The 21,887-nt window shown below is 36.1% G+C and overlaps 1 protein-coding gene across 1 annotated transcript in view; it reads left to right on the forward strand.

The window, feature by feature from the left end:
• LOC107717206 (neurabin-2-like) overlaps positions 1-21,887 on the forward strand; it is a 46,990-nt gene that overhangs the window by 11,889 nt on the left and 13,214 nt on the right. The window contains exons 3-4 of the mRNA XM_016523885.1: positions 19,586-19,718; positions 20,847-20,967. Of these exons, the coding sequence (XP_016379371.1) occupies positions 19,586-19,718; positions 20,847-20,967 (254 nt within the window). The remainder of the gene's footprint in view (positions 1-19,585; positions 19,719-20,846; positions 20,968-21,887) is intronic.

The following is a 21,887-nucleotide window of genomic DNA, read 5'->3' on the forward strand; positions in this document are numbered from 1 at the left end:
ACCCAGAAATAGAGGAATTGCTCTTTGTCGAGTATTTGGGTACCACCGACCGAGAGGTCGGTAGCGGAAAAAGATGAAAAGTTTCTCCGCCCGGCCCTCCTCAGGGGGAGAGAGTGGTGTGCTTACCATCTCCCGAAGAGCAGGTCCCTCCACCTCTGGGTTGCCCGTTCTAAGCGAGATCCCAATTCGTCGGTCATCAGACGTGCCGTCGAGAGTGACCGACTGAAAGGGAACAACTTTATCATGGAGGTTTTATATTTTCAGCATGTTGGTTGATTCAAGCCAATTTCTAGTACTTTTGTAAAGGCATTAAGCTGATATTTATCATTGTTTTATTATCATTAGCATTACACTGTCTCCTGCTGCAGTGAGCAATCCGCACTTGTTAAGTACACTGCATTGGTAACAGATCTAAAGTAATGAACAATGGCGTCAAATCAAGGAAAAGCTGTCATTTCCTCCATTGATTTTCTCTCTAGTCGGATTGATTATTTCTGGTGTTTCTCTGTGGCCTGTAGTTGGTTGTTTTTGCTCCTGGGGAGAGTCAGAGTAAAGGAGGTCAGAGGTGCTTCTGTCTTGTCAGATGTCTTTTTAAATGATCTCTTGCTCCGAGCCATTATTCAGCTGCCCCTTACATGTTACGAGCCATTTAGTGATGTTTATCTTTTTATGATACAGCTCTGCATTCTGCATCAGCTTTGCCATCTTAAAAACCTCTCCCATTTAGACTGGTGGGATTGTCTTGGTATGAGACGTGCATTAGCTTCTGGAGAAATTGCTTTATTGCATGACAAATAATGGCATAGTTGTATTGCCAAAGTGGTATCAGGTTGCATAATAGTTATGATGGACTGTGCAAATTGTCTTCTATGACAAATTATATAAATGTCTTCTCTGTCTAAGCCTTTATATTTTAGTGACATCAAGCCTTGTGTTTTCTTATTGTTACAACCAGTACTGTACTAATGACAGTTTACCTTTATTTATTTAACTAATTAGCTAATAGCTTTTATCCAAAGTGACTTACAAATGAGGTGCATCACAAGCTGTTTTTCATTTTTTATTTTTTTTTACCTTTACCTTTTCTACAAAAACTGACCCTGAGAAATGCACAAGAATTCCAATGTACTGTAATGTACCTGTGCAAATGGCAATAAATTCTATTATATTCTATTCTATTCTATAAGAGCAATATTTGCAGTGCACAATGCCAAGTTTTAATTATAAACTCGATTTGCACACAAGCTAGAGCAGCAGTGAAATGCAGAAAAGAGAAAATGATGAAACAATATTTGTTTGTTTGTTTACCAAAAGAGGTAACAATATTACATTTTTTATTTAAATATTTTATTCAAATATTAATTTATTTTGTTAAGTGATATGTTCAATGATAACCAATATGCAGAAACAATTTAAAATTGTTTTTATGCTTCCTGCAGAAAAGAGAAAATGCCAACAAGATGTATTTGTTTGTTTGTTTATTGAAAGAGAACAATATTTATTTATTTAAATAAATTACACATTTATTTATTGATATGTTACATGATTAATATACAGAAACAATTTTAAATAGCTTTAGGTAAGACGAGGTAAATGAACAATCATTACAATATACATAATGTACAATGTAAATATTTTATTTATAATAATGACTAATAATGTGATGCCTTAATATTTATTTTATGCAGTATCATCTAGGGCTGGGCAAAAAAGATATCACATACACAGCAGCTGGAAGTTCTTCACGGCAGCCCGTCAAAATAAAAGTTTAGTTTAACGTTCTACTGTCAGAGTATATTACTATTTAGCAGTCTTAAGACTCAATGCTACTACTGCTAAAAAAAAATCGAAAATCGAACCGAGAGCTTGCGAATCGAAATCGAATCGAATCGAATCGGGACATCTGAATCGATACCCAGCCCTAGTATCATCTTTGTTTTAGACTAAAACTGTTAGGCTTAAAATGCTATGCATTTCTCGCTTGAGAATGAATTGCTGTCACATAAAAAGTTTAGCAATTTTTGCAAACAATGCCCAATGAACCACAAACTATAATTTAGCAAAGGTTTTAATCTGAAGTGGTTTGTTTGTTCACTTATTATAAGGACAAGTGTTTTTTTTTTTTGTGTACACATTTTTATATTACACATTCATTCAGATCTTGAACCTCTAGGTCACACCTCTGCAGTCATTGTTGTGCCTGATGTAAAAATTCTGCACATAAACAAGCTTAATACAACGAATGTAATCGCTCATGCTTACTAAATCATGTTTGTTGTTGAGTGATTTAGTCTCTAAAGCATTGGAACAAAACTACATGGTTTGATACATATTTCAGCTGTAATTTTCTCATAATTATCCCAGATGTTTTCAGCCTGGAATGTGTCCCTCTCTGAGCTCTCTTTGTTACGGAGCAGCAAAACAAGTGCGTGAAACATGGACCAGTATCTGTTTTTAGCCATTGAGGACATTAACTAGATAGAAGCAGCATTCTTCTGATGATGTTTTGACTGAGGTGTGTGGGATGGAGTTATTTTGTTCTATCTTCTTTCTTGGTACATAATGCACCTTTAGCCGCTTTCTAGTTCCTGTATAAGAAATGCCAGCCAAGGCAGCAAGCGGCTTTTTTTCTTTCTGTGTGGGAGAGCAGAACGTCAGTCCTTGGATGACTCACAGGGAGTCTGTTGTAGAAAGGTTGCCAGAGTCACACTGGAATACCCAACATTCCCATTGATTTCTTTATTTCGTTCTTGTCACTGCCGTTTCTCTATAGCTGTCTTCTTCGAGCGCTGGCCATCTGGAGAGAGAGAAATGGGGCACACTGAAGCCTCTGTTCTCCACTTCTTCATCTCACATTATCTCACTCAGCCTTTTTCTATTAACATTCTCTCTATTTGTGTCTCGGACATGTGCCATCCAAAGAGGTCTATACCTGGAGAAAGCCGTTCCCATTCATATCAGTCACTCGTCACAATGTAGTGAAGGTTTTTGAAGAATGGAGGTGTTAATTATATTAGACATGAAAGTACAGTACACCCCATAAGCTGGAGCACAACAGTCAGCATGGTTGGGAATAATTTTAACCTTGTTTATTTTTTTTATTATGTTGTCATTGTTTTTGTATGTATGACAGTTTGCATCTATATTGGCCATATTTTATGGACATTTTAAACAAAACAATAAAGTTTTTTTAAGATATAAAGTAGATTGTATATTAAGATTATATCACTTAAAGAAATATACAATTATAATTTGTAAAATATACAGGCTGCAATATGCCATTCTTAATGTCAGAAACATTGGCACTGTTTTTTTTTTCCTTCAGTAATTTCTGGCACCCACATTTCAGTTTTTTAACCTAAATTTAATATATTATATATTTTACAGTGTATGAATAGTCTAAAATGTTCAATGAAATATAACATTATACCTGAACCATTGGGGGAAAACTAATTAAAACTGTGATTTGACCCCTTGGACCCACTTTATATTAAGTGTCCTTAACAATTCAATATGAACACAATAGGTACAATAGGTTTTTGACGGAAGTACATAGTAGGTAAAGGCGCCTAACATAAAGTGGGACCGACCCCTTTAAAGGGATCACCTAAAATGAACATACTTTTCATAATTTTCTCACCCTCAAGTTGTTCCAAACCTGTATGAGTTTTTTTCTTCTGTTGAACACAAAAGAAGATATTTTGAAATATTTTGGTAACAGCGGACGGTAGCCATTGAATTCCATAGTATTTTTTTTTCCATATAATGGAAGCCAATGGCTGCTGTCAACAGATTGGTTTCCACCATTCTTTAAAATATCATCTTTCGTACCATGGAAGAAAGAAACTTCCATTTGGAAAAACTTGAGGGTGAGCAAACGATTACATAATGTTTATTTTTGGGTGAACTGTCCCTTTAAGAAACACTACAGGTGCATCTCAATAAATTAGAATGTGCTGGAAAAGTTCATTTATTTCAGTAATTCAACTCAAATTGTGAAACTCGTGTATTAAATAGCTTGTTGACTTCATAGTCTCTACCCTACTGTTTTCTTTCTTTACACTGCGATTAACACTCCAAATTGGTGGTTGCAGGGCTATGCTCGGCTTCCACATTATTTATGCATGATCTTGAATCTACTGGTCGTGTTTCTCTAAATGTTTCAGCAATACTGATCGGACTCTGAGCACCTCACTCTCTGCCACCTTGTTTGCTCTGATAACGGATCCTCGGATGGGTTTCCCTGAATGTTGCAGAGAAGGGACTTGGAGTGGAGGCAGGCACAGAGCCAGAGCTGCTTTGCCATCTCTGTTTTCTTATTAAACCCATTTGTTGTGCTCACATCTTGACAGCACCACTGCAGATACGGTCCCCAGCTTTGCCTGCTGTCAACAGTTAAAGGGAAGTTCACCAAATAAAAATAGTCCTCATTTACTCCACACTCATGGTGTTTTAAACCCGTATGACTTTCTTCTGTGTAACACAAAAAGTGAATGTCCTGGCCACATCCTGGCTATAATTTATGTTATGGCGTTTATAGTTTATAATCCCCGTCCACTTTCATTATATGGAAAAAAGTGGCCAGAATATTCTTCAAATAACCTTTCTTGTTCTACAAAAGTACGTACACTAGTGTTAAAGGGGTGGTTCATTGCGATTTCACTTTTTTAACGTTAGTTAGCCTGCTCTACACACGCTCTGCATCTCTCTCTCTATCTCATTCAGCTCAGCTCCAACAATGAACTGTTACAATTATACACTTATTTTCACATAGCTATGAGAAGCGTTAAACATGGACGCGCGTGCAGTTGCCGTACTGTATTAAAGTTTTAATCAGGATAAAACCGTATATTAAAAGCCTACAGAAGCAGTAGCATTTACAAATAACAGCGTATCTAAAAGTATGAGACAACAACAAACAAAAAACATAGGCCTACCATTAAAAGCCGTGCTTGCACAGGTTCTGCACGATCCTCTTCAATAATATCCTCTGCTTCTCAATCGGGCTCAAACTGATAAGCGGTATTAACGTTGTTTACAATACAACTGGAGCACATTCCGCTGAGGTGAGGGGCGGGACGTTTAGACGCGCACTAGAGGCAGTTTAGCTAATCACAACACACTGGGCTAGCTAACCAATCAGAGCCCATCGCCTATTTCTGAGGGAGGGTCTTCATAAAAGCAGGAAATTGATCAGCGCGTTTCTCAGAGAAGGGACAGAGCGGTGTGGAATAAAGGTAAATTATGTGAAAAATAATGCGTTTTTAAAAAAACGAAGCATTAACACATGTTAGACTGCACCCCATAAACACAATCAAGCCTAGAAAAAAAACAGTGAACCACCTCTTTAAAAAGTCTGGGTTCAGAAAGATCTTAATGTATTACTTCACCAATTCACCAAGGATGAATCAAATCCAAACCCTAGGTTGGGAATGACACAAGTGCTAGAAAATTATGACAGAATTTTAATTTTAGGATAAACTATCCCTCTATCCTTTTTCTGTGATGTTCCTGAAACACAAAGGCTTTAGTCATTCGGTCCCAAGAGACCGCATTCCAGCGCTCTGAATAGCAAGTCCTGATATCCAGAGACTGTAATACAATTACTTACATTTTTGTGTTTGTACTGGAAACTGCTGGAACAGCTGGTCAGTCCATAAATCAATATTAAGGTAGTATTAGTAGAAGCAGGACCAGCCACTGTGGCCTGGACAGGAAGCCCTGAAGGTGTGTGTGACTGGATTGTTATTCCTTCATCTGGTAAAGCCTGTTCATTTTACTCAAGCGACACTTGTAACGCTCACTGATACTGTCCCATTTTACAGACTCTGTGAGCTCCAGTGGCCCAGTGAATAACAAGTACAGTAGGTGCTGAGTTTTAATCACTCTACAAAACTCACATGTAATAAACGGAGCAATTCCAATAGGGTCCTCGCACTGCGGTGCTCGGGCCCTAAATATCTCAGAAAGTTTGGTGTTGGGTTAGTATGCAAAAAATCCCTACTCTTAGAGGGATAATTCACCCAAAAATGAAAATAATGCCATCATTTACTCACCCTCATGTTATTCCAAACCAGTATTTTTGTCCTTACAATGAAAGTCAGTGGGGTCCAATGTTGTTTGAACTACAACACTCTTTAAATGAGCTTCTTTTGTGTTCCACAGAAGAAATAATATAATATAAATACAGGTTTGAAATGGCATGAGGGTGAGTAAATGATGACAGAATTTTCACTATCTACTAAAAAAAAAAACTAAGGCCTGTACATCCTCAGAGCCCATTACGCTACAAGTACGCCAAGTATGTTTACATGCATTTTAAAACTTTTAAATCAAACTAAAGCAAAAGTTTGTCTTTTTAAGATGTCATGTAAACACTTTAGTCCGATGTAAGATGTTTAGTCCATTTAAACAAACTTACTTTTAACTCTTCGTCCATGTCAATTCACCCACAATGCCTCAGTCACAGACTGCGGAAAGCGAACAGCAGTGAGTCAAGCGGAGGTCAGATGTCCTCAGGACTCACAGCCGCTCGGTGAGATTAAACCAACAGGTTGATTCTTAAGGATTAGCAGCGTGAGATTAGAGGACTGTAATCTATAATAACCATTGACTGCTTTTCATGTTTTCACAGATTTGAATACAGCAAATAAATACACTATACTGTCTACTCTGTACAAAAGTTTGAGGTCAGTAAGGGTCCGTTTTTTGACAGAAATGAACAATTATTGCTGGGAAAAAACAAACAAACAAAACTTTACACAAGTAAAGATACAGCATGTTTTCCTCAAAAGCAACAACTTTCCATGCTTTACACAAAGTATTCTCTATTAGTTTTTCATTTTTCACACCGCAACAACATTGACGCATCCAACGCATCCAACTTTTATTGTCTTTAGTCGTGTTGCTCACATCCCGTCACTTGTGTCTGGTGTGTAAACAGTGTAATACTATGGATTTTTTTCACACATTGCGCCAATACAGGATTTTTAGTCAGACATGTTGCCAAAAAAAGCCAAATTAATTTCAACAACAAGTCCTGTTCACACATGACCTCTAAATGGAAAAATGTAATTAAATTTGCTGTGGAGGCGCCTACTGTCACATTTTCCCTCAAATAAATGTGTGTTATTCTCAACTCTGTCATAGATGAGGAAGTGTGAGAGCTGTAGACTTGCTCTGGGTCTGTTTTCCTATATGGATAATGGATGTTTGTATTTCAATGATGATTAAATATGTTTTTTGTTTTTTTGGTGGATACTTACTTGGCATTTATGCTGTAGAGCAGGGGTTTTCAAACTGGGGTCCGTGACGCAAAGCCAGGCGGTCCGCAAAATAATTTGCTGTACCGTATATTTCCAGACTGCAACTTAAGTTATTTTTATCTTCTGAAACGTGCTATGATTTATATTCCAAAGTGACTTATATAATGCATTACTATCAAATAAGCAATGCGTAAACACTTAAAAGCAGGCACTTCAAGGTTTATATAGCTAAATATATTTCTCATGTCTGTTTGACAAGTAGAAAGTATCGCTGAGTTTTTCTTCATTTTAGTAGGGATGCACCGAAATGAAAATTCTTGGCCGAAACCGAAAAAAATTAAACACTGGGCCGAATACCGAACACGTTTTTTCGAGTTTTTTCCCCCATGTATTTTGCCTAATTTTTTTCACCATTGCATAAATTAAAAAGCCAAAATGTGCTTTTTACTGTTTTGTCTTGCTTTTCAAAGAAAAAAAAATCTATTACAAAACAACAATTTAAAAATATTTAACACTGAACATTTTTAATATTCTAGCAGACACTATACCAGTGTTTCTCAACCCTGGTCCTGAGCGCTCCCCCAACACTGCACATTTTGTATGTCTCCCTTTTCTGACACACGCATTTCAGGTCCTGGAGTTTCTTTTAATGAGCTAATGAGTTGAATCAGGTGTGTTTGATTAGGGAGACACACAAAATGTGCAGTGCTGGGGGGCGCCCAGGACCAGGGTTGAGAAACACTGCACTATACCAACAAAACACAATTTAGCTTAAAATTAATAAGTTAGTAAAATAATCATTTTTGGCCATCAGACCCCCTTCTTGGGGGGGTCTTTTTTTTTGTTTTTTTTACTGTACAATTAAAAGCAGCCTTGCTGAGAAGAGACTTCTTTTAAAACATTAGAAAATATTACAGATCCTAATTTGAACACTATGTGTGAATGTTATAATAAATGTATTAAAACAGAGCTGTTGTAATGATTATTATCAATGCGCGCGTGTATTAGAAAACATAACGTTCTGCAGTTTATTTATTAATTGTTTAAGGCCATTTCGCGATTTCAGTCATCATACAGTAACCAGCAACAATCACCCCTTCCTCTTCTCTTTGAAGACATGCGATGCAGTCCTAAACAGTCTCTCGCTGTCGGTGCGTGTAATGATTTTTGCGTCTTTCTCCGACAGTTTAAATGCTTCCACACTGCTGACGTGTGTGCTGCATAATAAAGAGTGCGCGCCTCTCACTCTGCGCTGGTTGCTATTTGATCGCGTCATATCATTGTTGATACACAATGATGAACACTAATACAATTTATTCGACCGAACACCGAAAGAGCTTTTTTTGCTATTTTCAGCCGAGTAATTTCGGTTGCCGAACATTCGGTGCATCCCTAATTTTAGGAAGTGGTTCACATAGACCAAGACGGCAAGCGCATTTTGTTTGTTTTCTTTATTTTACAAAAGCACAACGTTTCACTGTCATTTTGAAGGTACACAAATAAAAATAGACCGTTTTGAATGATGTCTTGCTTTTATCTGACAGATATCACATTTTTCCACTGATGTAAGGAAGTGTTCGCGCTGGCGCCTCCCGCGCGCACAACATTTCAGTTCTAGCATTGCAACTTGACATCACAGCCTCACCATCAGCAAACTAAATGAGACAACTAAATCTCTGTTGTACAATATGTAGGTTTTGCCGGTCAGCGTGAGCATGCCGTGGTGTTTTTCCAAACACTTTTTTGCATATGTGAAGGATGCTGTTAGTAGATATTCGGACATGAGAGAAGTACAAAGCCTAAGTAAAGATACTTAGTAGCCTAATAGTTTAGCAACCAAATGTTAGACTTCATAACGATTCACTCATGGAAACGATTCATGCCGAATGAGAGGTTTGCGAGCCCACTATGTGGTTAAGTTGTAGTTTTTAGTAAGTAAATTTAGTTTGTTATGGACATAGCCATAGGCAACGATTTATGTTTCTGTCGGTGGGTGCAAAAAACGAGCATTTTGTTTTTTTATGAAACATTTTCACTGCTGTTTACATAAGTAAATGATAACCTGGCTAAGTTATCATACACATGCGCAACAAATGCTTAACATATTTAAACATTCTCATTACTCAGTAATTCATTGTACTGGGTGTTAGTTTTTTTCTAGAGGCTATACTCCGTTCGATGGTGCGTTTGATGAATTCACTACACAAAATTTATCTTGCGAAGTGAAATGCATGCAATTACCAACCAAATAATACACACATTCTTTCTATGAGGGTTGCACTTCACTAAATAAAATTATTTAATAAATTCCGGTTTACAAAAAGCACTTATTCGCACGTACACAGGACAAAGTTTGAGTTACACGTAAACATACCCTAAAATTCGTTTTATTTAGACCTATTCAGTATTTAAATTATTTCTGAAAGTAATAGTAAAATGCGACTTACACACCGACGCAATGTTTTGTTTTGTTTGAAAACCCCTGCTGTAGAGGATAATGTGACTCATTAAGAAAATGGAGGGGGAAAAATTAAATAATCTTGTTTGTGTTTGAAATTCTGCATTTTGGGCAAACTGGAAAATGACACTTGGATTGACATGCAGATCATTATGCAATGATGTAAGAGATTGGTTTATTGATCAATTGATTAGTTGATTGATTGGCTTCCCTTTAATGTCACTCAGGATCAATAGCACACAAATTAGTGTGTTGGATAGATTTGAATGCCACAATTAAACTCCATTTTAGGTCCTGGAGTGCTAAGTAAGTTTTTTATCTGGTTAAATAAAGGTTACTACTAGTAGTATTTAAATGGAAAATTAATTATGTTCAATATGTTCAATATTTGGGTGAGCTGTTATTTGAAAGGAGGAACAAGGGTAGAATTTAAGTTTACACAAATTTTGAACTCTATAAGGGTGTTAATGCTAGTAGTAGATGTGTTAGTGGACTTCCTTTGCGACTGTCAGCAAGCAGTGCCAATTCTAAAGAACTATGTAGTGTTTTACCCTGCTTGGTGAAGCAGTGATCATAATCAACAACTTCCTGTTGTGAAAGTTGGCGTCCTGCTTCTTTTCTTTATTTTTTGTGAAAATGAGTTAGAGGTTGCTCACTGTATCTCATTTTTATTACAGACCCACAACTCTGCTCTTACATTTTATTTTATTTTAGTAGTATTTTAGTAGTATGTATTAATATTTTAGCCCCCTGCTGTAGAGGATAATGTGACTCATTAAGAAAATGTTAAAAAATTAAATAATCTTGTTTGTGTTTGAAATTCTGCATTTTGGGCAAACTGGAAAATGACACTTGGATTGACATGCAGATCATTATGCAATGATGTAAGAGATTGGTTTATTGATCAATTGATTAGTTGATTGATTGGCTTCCCTTTAATGTCACTCAGGATCAATAGCACACAAATTAGTGTGTTGGATAGATTTGAATGCCACAATTAAACTCCATTTTAGGTCCTGGAGTGCTAAGTAAGTTTTTAATCTGGTTAAATAAAGGTTACTACTAGTAGTATTTAAATGGAAAATTAATTATGTTCAATATGTTCAATATTTGGGTGAGCTGTTATTTGAAAGGAGGAACAAGGGTAGAATTTAAGTTTACACAAATTTTGAACTCTATAAGGGTGTTAATGCTAGTAGTAGATGTGTTAGTGGACTTCCTTTGCGACTGTCAGCAAGCAGTGCCAATTCTAAAGAACTATGTAGTGTTTTACCCTGCTTGGTGAAGCAGTGATCATAATCAACAACTTCCTGTTGTGAAAGTTGGCGTCCTGCTTCTTTTCTTTATTTTTTGTGAAAATGAGTTAGAGGTTGCTCACTGTATCTCATTTTTATTACAGACCCACAACTCTGCTCTTACATTTTATTTTATTTTAGTCGTATTTTAGTAGTATGTATTAATATTTTAGCTTTAATAAAGATAAAACTAAAACTAAACCTGAAATAAACAAATTAAACCTAAGTATTAATATTTAAAAAAGGAAACATATATTTATAATCTATTATCTGTTTAAATTTTAGTTTAAATGTTTCCTTTTTTTAAATATTAATACTTAGGTTTAATTTGCTTATTTCAGGTTTAGTTTTAGCTTTATTTCAATTAACAAAAAATGTTTTTAATAGTTTTATTAAAAACATTTGCCAAATGAGCCAAAAGTAACATATTTTTCTTAAGGCATGATTTGATCAGACAGCCAACAGTTTTACATACTTATAATAATAATAATAATAATAATAAAAACACATTATTACTATTACTGTTATTATTATTAGTGTTATTATTAAAATGCAAAATTAGTGTATTTATTCCTGAGTCAATACCTGCTAAATATGCAACATCAAGTCATTGACCAATTTAGCATACTACTATTTGAAGATTTTGCATACTGCGTGCTGTTTCAGAAAAAATCCTTTAAGCATTTAGCAGCATGATATACTTTGCAGTAAGCTACTGTATATGCTAGTATTGTATTCCAGTTTTTATCCACCATCCTTTGTTGTCATGGTCAGGAACATCAGTACATACTAGTGTTATTATAACATTAGATGGCGAGGACTCTAAATATTCAAACCTCAGCACATGTCTGTTTCATAAGTCTGCATATTTCATAAATGTTCAGGACTTCAACAAAGGATTAAATACTAATGAAACCTCTACAAGAGAAGGACATCATTGGCTTTGTTATATGCAGATGAGCTAATCTGCATTAGATGAATATTAAATTGGAAGGGAAATGAAGCAATCGTTCAGTGCTGTTCTGACCACCCTGCAGTGTTTGTGCTGGTGCTCTCTCTCTCTCTCTCTCTCTCTTCTTGACCTGTCTGGGGGGGATACTGTAGACCACCCTGCAGCTGAATCACATGTGATTTTCAGGGTTTTAATTATTAGGCAAACACAGGTTGCTAAGAATATTTGTCACAACCTTTCAGAACGCTCGGGGGTTTCTCATGTGTGTGCCGGTGTCACCTTGTGTTCGTGTTTGTGAGTGTGTTTGTGTCTGTGGAGTGTGTATCCGTCTGCATGTAAAGACAATCTCCATGGCAACCAGGCGAGAAGTGTCAAAACAGTGCCTAGAGAGGCTGATCTGATCACTGTGGCACAGTTGCTTGCTTGGAAAAGACCAAGACATAAACTACTTGATTAGAAAAGTGCATACAAACTAGGGGTGTAACGGTTCAGATTACTCACGGTTCGGTTCACGGTTTTAGGGTCACTGTTCGGTTCGGTATGTGCTATGTTCAGGGAAAAAAAGAACTATGGTCAAATAAAAATAAAGCAAATAATCAAATTAAATGCAACAGTACAAATAAATACAATAGAGCAAAGATACAAATAAAATAAACTGTGTTTTTCAGGTGTTTAACCGTAATTTTGAGGCACAGAAATTTTAAAGTAAACAAATGTAAAACAACAGTGCATATTTCACTGTGTAAATTAAAGACCAATCCTTGTTGAAGTTACAAAAGCTATTCAATAAAGAGAAGTGAGTGATTTCCTTGTCTTTTGTTGTTTAACATTAAAAACACAAACAGCTGGAATTTCGGTTCCTTTAAGACATAATTCACAGATCCAGTGCACTGATACTGATACACAAGCGTGGTCTTTCTCGACTGTTTACATTCACTTAAGACATGACCAACAATGTTTGCAAGGATACTAACAAAGACGGGCATGTTGACATATTTTTTATGTTAGTTTGTTTGTCAGTTCAAATGCAAGTCTTGAAATGGAAATCAATATTTGCACTGCAATATTTGCAATATTTGTCTGACGAGGCTCTGCGTGTGCAGGTGCTATGGAGTACCAAGAGTACCGCAATACGTATCGTGGGTGGTGTATCACAGTTTTTTCGGTTCGGTTTGAATATCGTTACACCCCTAATACAAACACACTTGTATTTCTGTTTATTGTTGCACTTTGGTTTTCTGTATTGGTTGCATTGGGGTTGAATTTAAGATCTGGTCTAGTAAAACCAAGATTTAGGGTTTGGATGAGGGGTGATCCGTTCTGCCCCATTGTCACATAATGTTAGGCTGTTCCAAGTGGACTGTCCCAGTAAAAACTGTGAAGTTGCAAATAAAACAGATTACTACAGTACATTTTACACGAAAATACTATTTCAGTCTTTCTGCTTTCAATGTGTTACTTGCCATTTCTTTTACTTGTAATTATTTGTGAAATTTACTGGCAGTTTCTGAGAAAAAATTGTTTCACCTCCAGTTTTTTCTTTTCAGTTCCTTTGCGTAAACTGAGTCTGTTGCAAATGACCAGAAAACACACACATAGAAGATAAATGCCCTGTCTTCATTCGACAGATCCTGGTAGAAATATGCGAATAGATCTTGAAATATCAATACTTCCAAAACTGATGTTATATTAAGGCTATGTCCACATGAAGCCAGAGCTTTCCCTATCCAATCTTTTTTTTCCCCTCATCTCAAGAAATATCTGCGTCCACACGAAACCACAAAACCGACACAAAACGATGTAGTATACATGCCAGACCAGTATGTGGGGATCCGTGTGGACGAAACGCCTATACGATACAAAATGTATATATACGTATACAGCTAAACGCGTCTCCATGTGGACGGGGCCTCAGACTATTGACCCTCACATGATAACACTTACACTAATGTTTTATTAGTAATTTATCATGAAAATCATGAAAGTAAGTTGTGTTGGATACTGTTAATGGGACACTTGTTGTAAGTTTAATTAATAAATTGTTAAATAATTGATCATGTTGATTTGTTGTTAATGAAAACTATTTTTATTTTTTTTATTATATTTTTATGATCACTATTTGAAAGTCATCATTATTAAATGCAAAATTACATTAAAAATAATGTTAACTATACTGTAACATTACATCTTTTTTGTTTAAAAAGTTGTTTAAATTTTATATTTTATATATGTGTGTGTGTGTGTGTGTGTGTGTGTTTTAAATTATCCTTAATTTTAAATCATAGATGATAAATATTTAATTTACAAAATTATTATAAAACTTTATATTTTATAATTATAAAGTTACACAATTAACAGTAAATATTAAGCAGCAAAATGTCCCATTTGTGTATGCATTATTTGCCATTATTAAAAACATTACATTTTCATTATGTATTTTGGTTTCAGTCCTTGAAAAACCCATATTGGTCAACAACTACTCTAATCTTATAATCTCCTCCTTTTCATTCACACATTCACTCAAAATCAACACACACAGCTTTATGATGATGACCCTCAAATGCATGTGTTTGTGTGTGTGTGTGTGTGTGTGAGTGAGTGTGTGACTGCTCACATTCCAGCACCCTCCACATCTTCCTGTATGCAGCTTTAGGTTTGTGGCCTGCAGAGAAATGAGGGTTTGTGTGTGTGTGTGTGTGTGTGTGTGTGAGGGAGAGTAGAGGAGAGGAGAGGAGAGGAGAGGAGAGGAGCGGGGTGCTGTAATGCTAACACACTGCACTGTCCCCATGCATACCAGTGAGAGTTTAGAGTGTGTGAGCCAAAAACACACAGTCAAACCAGCTGCATTCCACATGCACACACTGCAAATGCATGTCCAGTTTAGAGCTCATTTGCTAATGCATGTGTATTATCTGTCACCTCATGTAATTTATTGTTTTTAGATAAGAGATCTTTATGGTGCATCAAGAAGGCTGAATTTCTTGTCATTAATGTCTTTGATAGTGAGAATAAGCCACAAGACTCAAATGGTGGTAATATGACACAAATGAAAATGAGTCTGTGAAGGATAGATGTACCATCTATTCAGTTGGTTCCATAAAGTTTCAGAAGGTCGTAGGCCACAACTAAGTTAAAACATGCTTTTAAAAGCACCCCCTTTTTTGAAAGACATATTTGAATGCTTTTGAATTCAAACAATTCCTCTTTTTTTAGTAGTATTTTATTTTATTTATTTGTTCTTTTATTTGGGGGAGGGTTTGGACTCCCTAGAAACCTGGAAGTTCCTGGACCCTGGTTTTAAAATCTTTGATTTTGAGGATTCACTCTTGCGATTAATTTCAGTTTATCACTTCCCAAACCATTTAGTGTGTTCGGTATGCGGCCAAATCCTTGTTTTCATTTGCATCAAATTAAGTGTGGCATGAACTCTGACTGCGGTCTACAAAGACTATGAATTCTCTTCTGCTCTGTGGAAGGAGTTCGCAGAGGTTGCATGTGTGTTTCAGACACATCTGGCCTATGAATTTCTGTCGTCCCGTCCAACATTCCATCTGAGAGAGAGAGGTACAGAAAGGGATATACCAAAAAGAGACAGAAAGATGGAACAGACTCCTAGCCAAAGACAGATGACCCACAGATGGCACCTGGCATTGCACAGTTTGAACTGGCCTACAAGACGTGAATGACCAAATCTGTGTTTGCTGGAATCCAGAGATCCCAGAATTTAAATTTATGGCATTTTATCTTATTCATCTTTAGTCACAAATCACATATGCAGGCAGCATAGACATGATTTCATCATTATATACATTTGCATTGCACAGCCATCAAGAGGAAGACAGGAATAAAGAGAGAGGAGGGGGAGTGAGAGAATGCGAAAAGGGGGGGGAAAATGGCACAACGATGTCATAATTACAATCGCCAAACCGGGCCGTTGCCATGGAGACATAGACATGTGAGCAGGCCGGTGGCATTCACAGTGAGGGTGCGCCGACCTGCTGTTCACTTCAAGCACTGAGATAGAGGGAATATTTTTAGATAAGAGATGCAGCGTTCTGAGGAAGGGAGGAGTGACCCAGAGAAGAGACGGAGGTGTGAGAGAAATAAAACGGTGATGTGGTACATTAAATCTAGCTGTGCTGTAAAATCCTGATGGTAGGTGATTATACCTGGTTTCTAGGTGGTCTAGATGGCAGGTAGACTGGGTTTCAACAAAAAAACAGCTATCATTTCTCAGAAATCACCTTGACCACCTCAAGCAGATTTGGCCCAGTTTTTCCAGCAGATGAAGATAATATCAAATGTAATTCATGCTATAAAATTTCAGGATTTTATTTGGTGTTTTGGGAAATTAAAGAGATGATACTTTATTCGTCATGTACTCATTCCTCGTCGTTCCAAACCTGAATAACTTTATTTCTTCTGTAGAGTGAAAAAAGAGGGTATTTGAAGAATATTCTCTCAGGTCTTTTCCATTCGCTTCATAGTGACCATAGCTGTTAAGATCCATAAAACGGCAATAGAAGCACCATAAACAAAGTCAATATGAGTCAAACGCTATATTCCATAGCTGCATCCCAAATGACGCACTATACACTTTGCACTTATACACTATGCATGTACTTATGCACTATGCACTCAACAATGTAGTGTATGAATTATTTAAGGTGATTTTGTCATTCATAATCAGAGTCTGGTAGCCCCTCCCCCTCCACTACGTAATTAAATCTGTGACAGTTGAGTGCATGAAGTGTCCAACATTCCACACTTTTTTTTTTTTTTGATTATTTAAGTGCATCATCCGGATATTTAAAGTGCACTTTTTCTGTTTGGCATTTTCTGTGTGAACACACTACTCGCACTATATACTACAAAACGTCATAGAACAGTGCATAAATATGCGATTTGGGATGCACCACATGTCTTCTTAAGCCATACGATAGCGTTGTGTGAGAAACAGACTCATATTGAAGTTATTCACTGATAATCTAGCACTTCAGTGGGCTGTTAACCACTGTGACTAAATCATTGAGTCAGAAAGTTCAGTTAAATAAACAAATCATCTTTTTTTCAGCTAGTTCTTTTGAGCTATTCATTCATGGTTCATTCACAGACTCTGGTATGGTCAAAATTACATAGACTTGATATAATTATATAGACTTTTATGGGTTTTTTTTTTCTTTTAGGTCATTTTTAGAGCTCGTCACTATGAACTGTCTGCATATCTAAAATACCTGCGTAAAATGTTCGGTTCCACAAAAGAAAAGGAAGTAATAAATGAAAACATTTTCATTTTTGGGGTAAACTATTCCTTGAAATGAAAGGAAAGATAGAATATAATGTACAGGGTGAGTAGATGAAAAGAGGGAGTTGAAATAAGAGGAAGTGAGTGGTTGTGAAAGACAAGCTCTGTAGGATGGGGTGGGCTGAGGAAGTTGAAAATGACTAAACAAAAATGACAAGAAAAGAGAAGGAAAAAGTTAATGTCTGAAATGTTGCTGCATTATGTCCTCCTGTACCCAACTATTATGTGCATAATTTTCTGTAGTTTTTCCCAGAAAAAAAAAGGTTGACAGCAGCACCAGAGGAGAAACAGATGGGCAATAATCATTGCTGCTTGCGTTAGAGCTACTGTCGTACAATTCTTCCATCAGCATTTTTTGATATAATTATGATTTTCCACTGCAGTAGAGCATGGGAAGAGATCAGAAAAAAAGAAATGAGGGGAGGGTTTTTTTAATCATTTATCTGTAAAACTTTGCCTTGTTTGAAATAAGTTCATGTCATTAGTCAGAATTTTGTTCAGAATGAATGATTAACTTTGTAATCTACATTAAGCAACAACGATGGAAGGTGGAAGGAAAAATCTAATCAGATTTCATCATGACTGTAATAAATATATTTCTAAACTTGGGATGTGTTTTTAAACTATTTTCAAATCTATCATCATGTAATAAAAACATTGGCAATTAATTAATTAATCACATAATATTACTTTAATAATCATATTGAAATAATATATGAGTAAGATGGCTGTTATTCAATAGTCAGCACCGAATCTTTCAATATTTTTGAACAAATCTGCTGAATGATTGGGTTGATTGAATGTTTCAATGATTCACTCACCAAATCTGTTGAATGGATAATTCAAGCAAATACTCACTTGTCACTTTTCAGGTAGCGTCAAATGGAAAAAGTGCCTTCCTGTATTTTGCTCTGTTTTGCTACTCTCCCCTCAATGCTTGTAACATGGGCATTAGCAAGAAAGAAAAAATGCTTAGATCAAAGACGACCCTAAACAGGAAGCTGTTACCACCAGATATTCAGCAGATGTACTCGTGGGTAAACTGCTTCTTTATATAGAATGGCACTCTTTTTCCGGCTTACTGTTGTAGTTCTCACCATTATAAATGAACCCACTGTGATACACCCATATGCTGGTGCGGTTTCAGGGCCCTGGTCTCTCTGACGGAGAACATGATGCATGACTGTATCTGTATAAACTGCTGCTTTAGCTGCACGGTAAGTGGTGCCCAGAACTATAGAGAAAGGGAAAAAAAACATCTTCACTGAAGAAGATGACTTCAGCTCTGGACTGTTTTCCCAAAGGTGTCATTTCCACTAGCTGTACCAAATGAAACTCTAAAATAACGATTGTCTCCCATGTCTGACATTGTTTGCACGGCCCAGTTAGCGCCTGCTGGTGGATGTCATAACTGCACCATCTGGACCCAGAAAGCTTCTTTCTCCATTGATAGCCATTCAAGTAATAACTTTGTATTCTGATGAAATAATTGTTTTTGCAACTTATTTATTTTATTTTATTTTATTTTTGAGGACTCTTAAAGTCATGAAATGAAACTGCACACACTACATTTTTGACGCCTGCACTCCATCATGACTTCATATCGTATTCAAATAATATCAGATAATTTGGCCTTTTCATGACAAGTCAAGGATATTTCAGGTTTTAAAATGTCGCGTAATGTGACTCCTCAAAAACGTAACAATATTTGTGAAAAATTAACTTAAGTAAAAAATACTTAAATACTATTTTAAAATATTTGGATTATTTTGATTAATTGTTATTATTATTATTTATAATTATATTATCATAAATATATTATAATTTCTTGAAAATGACTTTTTTTTTTCAAATCCATGCGAAACCAAGATCTCTTAAGAACTTGGCACATGTGTTTTAAACTACAATTTACAAGCTCTTCAATCTTGTTTATTATTAATCTGTACTTCTGAATTGACAGGCATTAAATCCATGTCTGCTACAGACTGAATTTTTCATACCAATTTTTTAAAACTTGTATTCCATCTGTTGTTGCCCAGTGAAACCATTTGCAGCAATTTGGCATCTTGAATATAATCCAGGACAGGTTAAGAAACGATAAAGTCCCTGTCACTATGTGTGTGTGACCAGTATCTGAACCCAAGTCTCCTGACAGCCAGTGTTAATTAATTCATAATTCTTACAGTAATTGTCACCTGCTCTATTACTCTCAGTGTGAATGACTTGCTGCATCTCTTGCCGAGAAAAGCAACAACACAATTTAAAATACTCTATATATTAGGCTTAAGCTTCTTGACTTTGTTTTCCCAGGTTTTCACCACATACTCGAACGAGGACTACGACAGGCGTAATGATGAGGTTGACCCCATGGCGGCTTCGGCCGAGTATGAACTGGAGAAGAGGGTGGAGAGACTGGACCTTTTCCCCGTCGAGCTGGAGAAAGGTACTCGACCCACCGATGGAGTTTTCCTGTCTAAACCGTGTGTGTTTTAGAGCCTGTGTGGCATGTTGTCTTAAGGGTCCTTAACTTCCTGTTTCTAAACAAACTGTCTGAAGCAGCTTGTTTTGCTCTGTAAAGTAAGCAGCTTTTGCTGATTAGAAAATCGGAGGGGTCGGGCCCTCTCTCCTAAAGCAGTGTGGCGGTTACCATAGCTACCGTATGTGAAATATCACAGCGTAGACATAGAGGCGTTGTGTTCAGCTGTGTAGTTTTTATATTCCAGTGGTATTAAAGTTACAACCGCTCTGGGCTAAAAAGAAGTGATTAGGAATAATGTAATTTCAAGAGGATTATTTGGAATCAAATGTATTTATAATTGCTAAATAATTATAATCTTTAATCTGCTCAAATGATTTACAGTCACAGGATTAGTCACATACTAATTCCAGCTCATTATCCCAATATTTAGTTATTGCCGTCTAAAAGCCTTAAAGCTCTTTGAAGTGCACATTTACAATTAAGTGCATCATCCGGATATTTAAAGTGCACTTTTTCTGTTTGGCATTTTCTGTGTGAACACACTACTCGCACTATATACTACAAAACGTCATAGAACAGTGCATAAATATGCGATTTGGGATGCACCGCATGTCTTCTTAGTATTTAATAATATTTTGAATTAGCTTTTATTTTTATATTTTTGATTTTCATTTTAAATTTTAGTTTTAGTCATTTTATTATGTGCTTTTTTTTATTCTTGTTTAGTTTTTTTATATTTCCATATAGCTTTAATTTATTTGTATTTTAGTTTTAGCAATTGTAGTACTTTAGCTTAAACTTATTCAATTCAGTTAGTTGTCAAGGCAACATTTTTAAAGTTTTTCATCTAATATTTATATTTAATCTGTATTTTAATTGCCAAAAACCTTAAAAAAAATTTTTAGTGTTTTAATTGATAAAAACAACACTGATTTAAAGAATCATTGATTTGAATAACATAAGGGTCACTGAAAAATTCCCCTCTGCCGTAGCTCTGAAATCCTGCTTGTACTTCTGCTTGATGTTGTGTTCGTTTACGAGAAGTGTTAACTTAGTCATGTAAACTGTAACTCTGTGATTCCTTCCGGTCAGATAATGACGGATTGGGAATCAGCATCATCGGGATGGGTGCTGGCGCGGACATGGGCCTGGAAAAACTGGGAATCTTTGTCAAGACAGTGACAGAAGGAGGAGCCGCCCACCGAGATGGAAGGTCAGTAGGGATGGGCGATACCACTTACTTTGTTTTCGATACGATACCGATACTTTTAAAGGCCAGTATCGTCGATATCGACACCGATACGATACTTTTAAACTGAACTTTTAAATTATGAAATGTATTAAATTATTAAATTACAAAAGAGTAAAATGGGTAATGATACCCACTTAGCTTTATATTTGAAACGCATTTTAACATTCAATACACCTTAATTGCAACTTACTAGGTTATATTTTTGTTTACACGTGGTTAAAATATGTTTACTGTAGTGGTAACCATGGAACTACGGTCACTTTAGTAAAACCACCATGGTTCATTTTCATAGGGGACTGCCAGTGAAAGTCTGTTGCATGCATGAAATGCAACCTTTTTATTCTGACAGCTATGATTTATATTAACATTACAGAATAGAACATGATCAATATGAGCTTTTAACGTTCAATTTAAATAAATGTAATTGCACTATGTAGGCTACAGTTTCAATTTGTTTATTGTGAAATAACTCAAAACGTATATGTTTTTTCTGTCCTCTGATAAGAATTGTTCTGCCGTTCCCAAAAGCATCAATGATTTCTTATGATACTTTTGGGAAACGCAGCCCTGTTTGAATGCACTGTCAGAAGTGAGTGAACGCTCTCTGTGATTGATTGGTTCTGTCTTGCAACAGATGAGCAGGAAAATAGTTCTATCCAACACAATTATTCACTAACATGGGTTATTCATCCAATTCAATACATATTGTACGCATACATTTTTTTGTTAAATAAACAAAATCACTGGTAAAACAAACAAAAAAAAACACACACACCTTAGTATCGATATTTTTTATTTGAGTATCGATACTTTCAATACTCGCATCAGTATCGATGCGCCCATCCCTATAGGTCAGTTAGAGAATTACAGGATAGAGTGGG

The sequence above is a fragment of the Sinocyclocheilus rhinocerous genome, unplaced genomic scaffold (assembly GCF_001515625.1).
Source record: "Sinocyclocheilus rhinocerous isolate Xijiao unplaced genomic scaffold, SAMN03320098_v1.1 scaffold3377, whole genome shotgun sequence".
Classification (NCBI taxonomy): Eukaryota; Metazoa; Chordata; class Actinopteri; order Cypriniformes; family Cyprinidae; genus Sinocyclocheilus; species Sinocyclocheilus rhinocerous.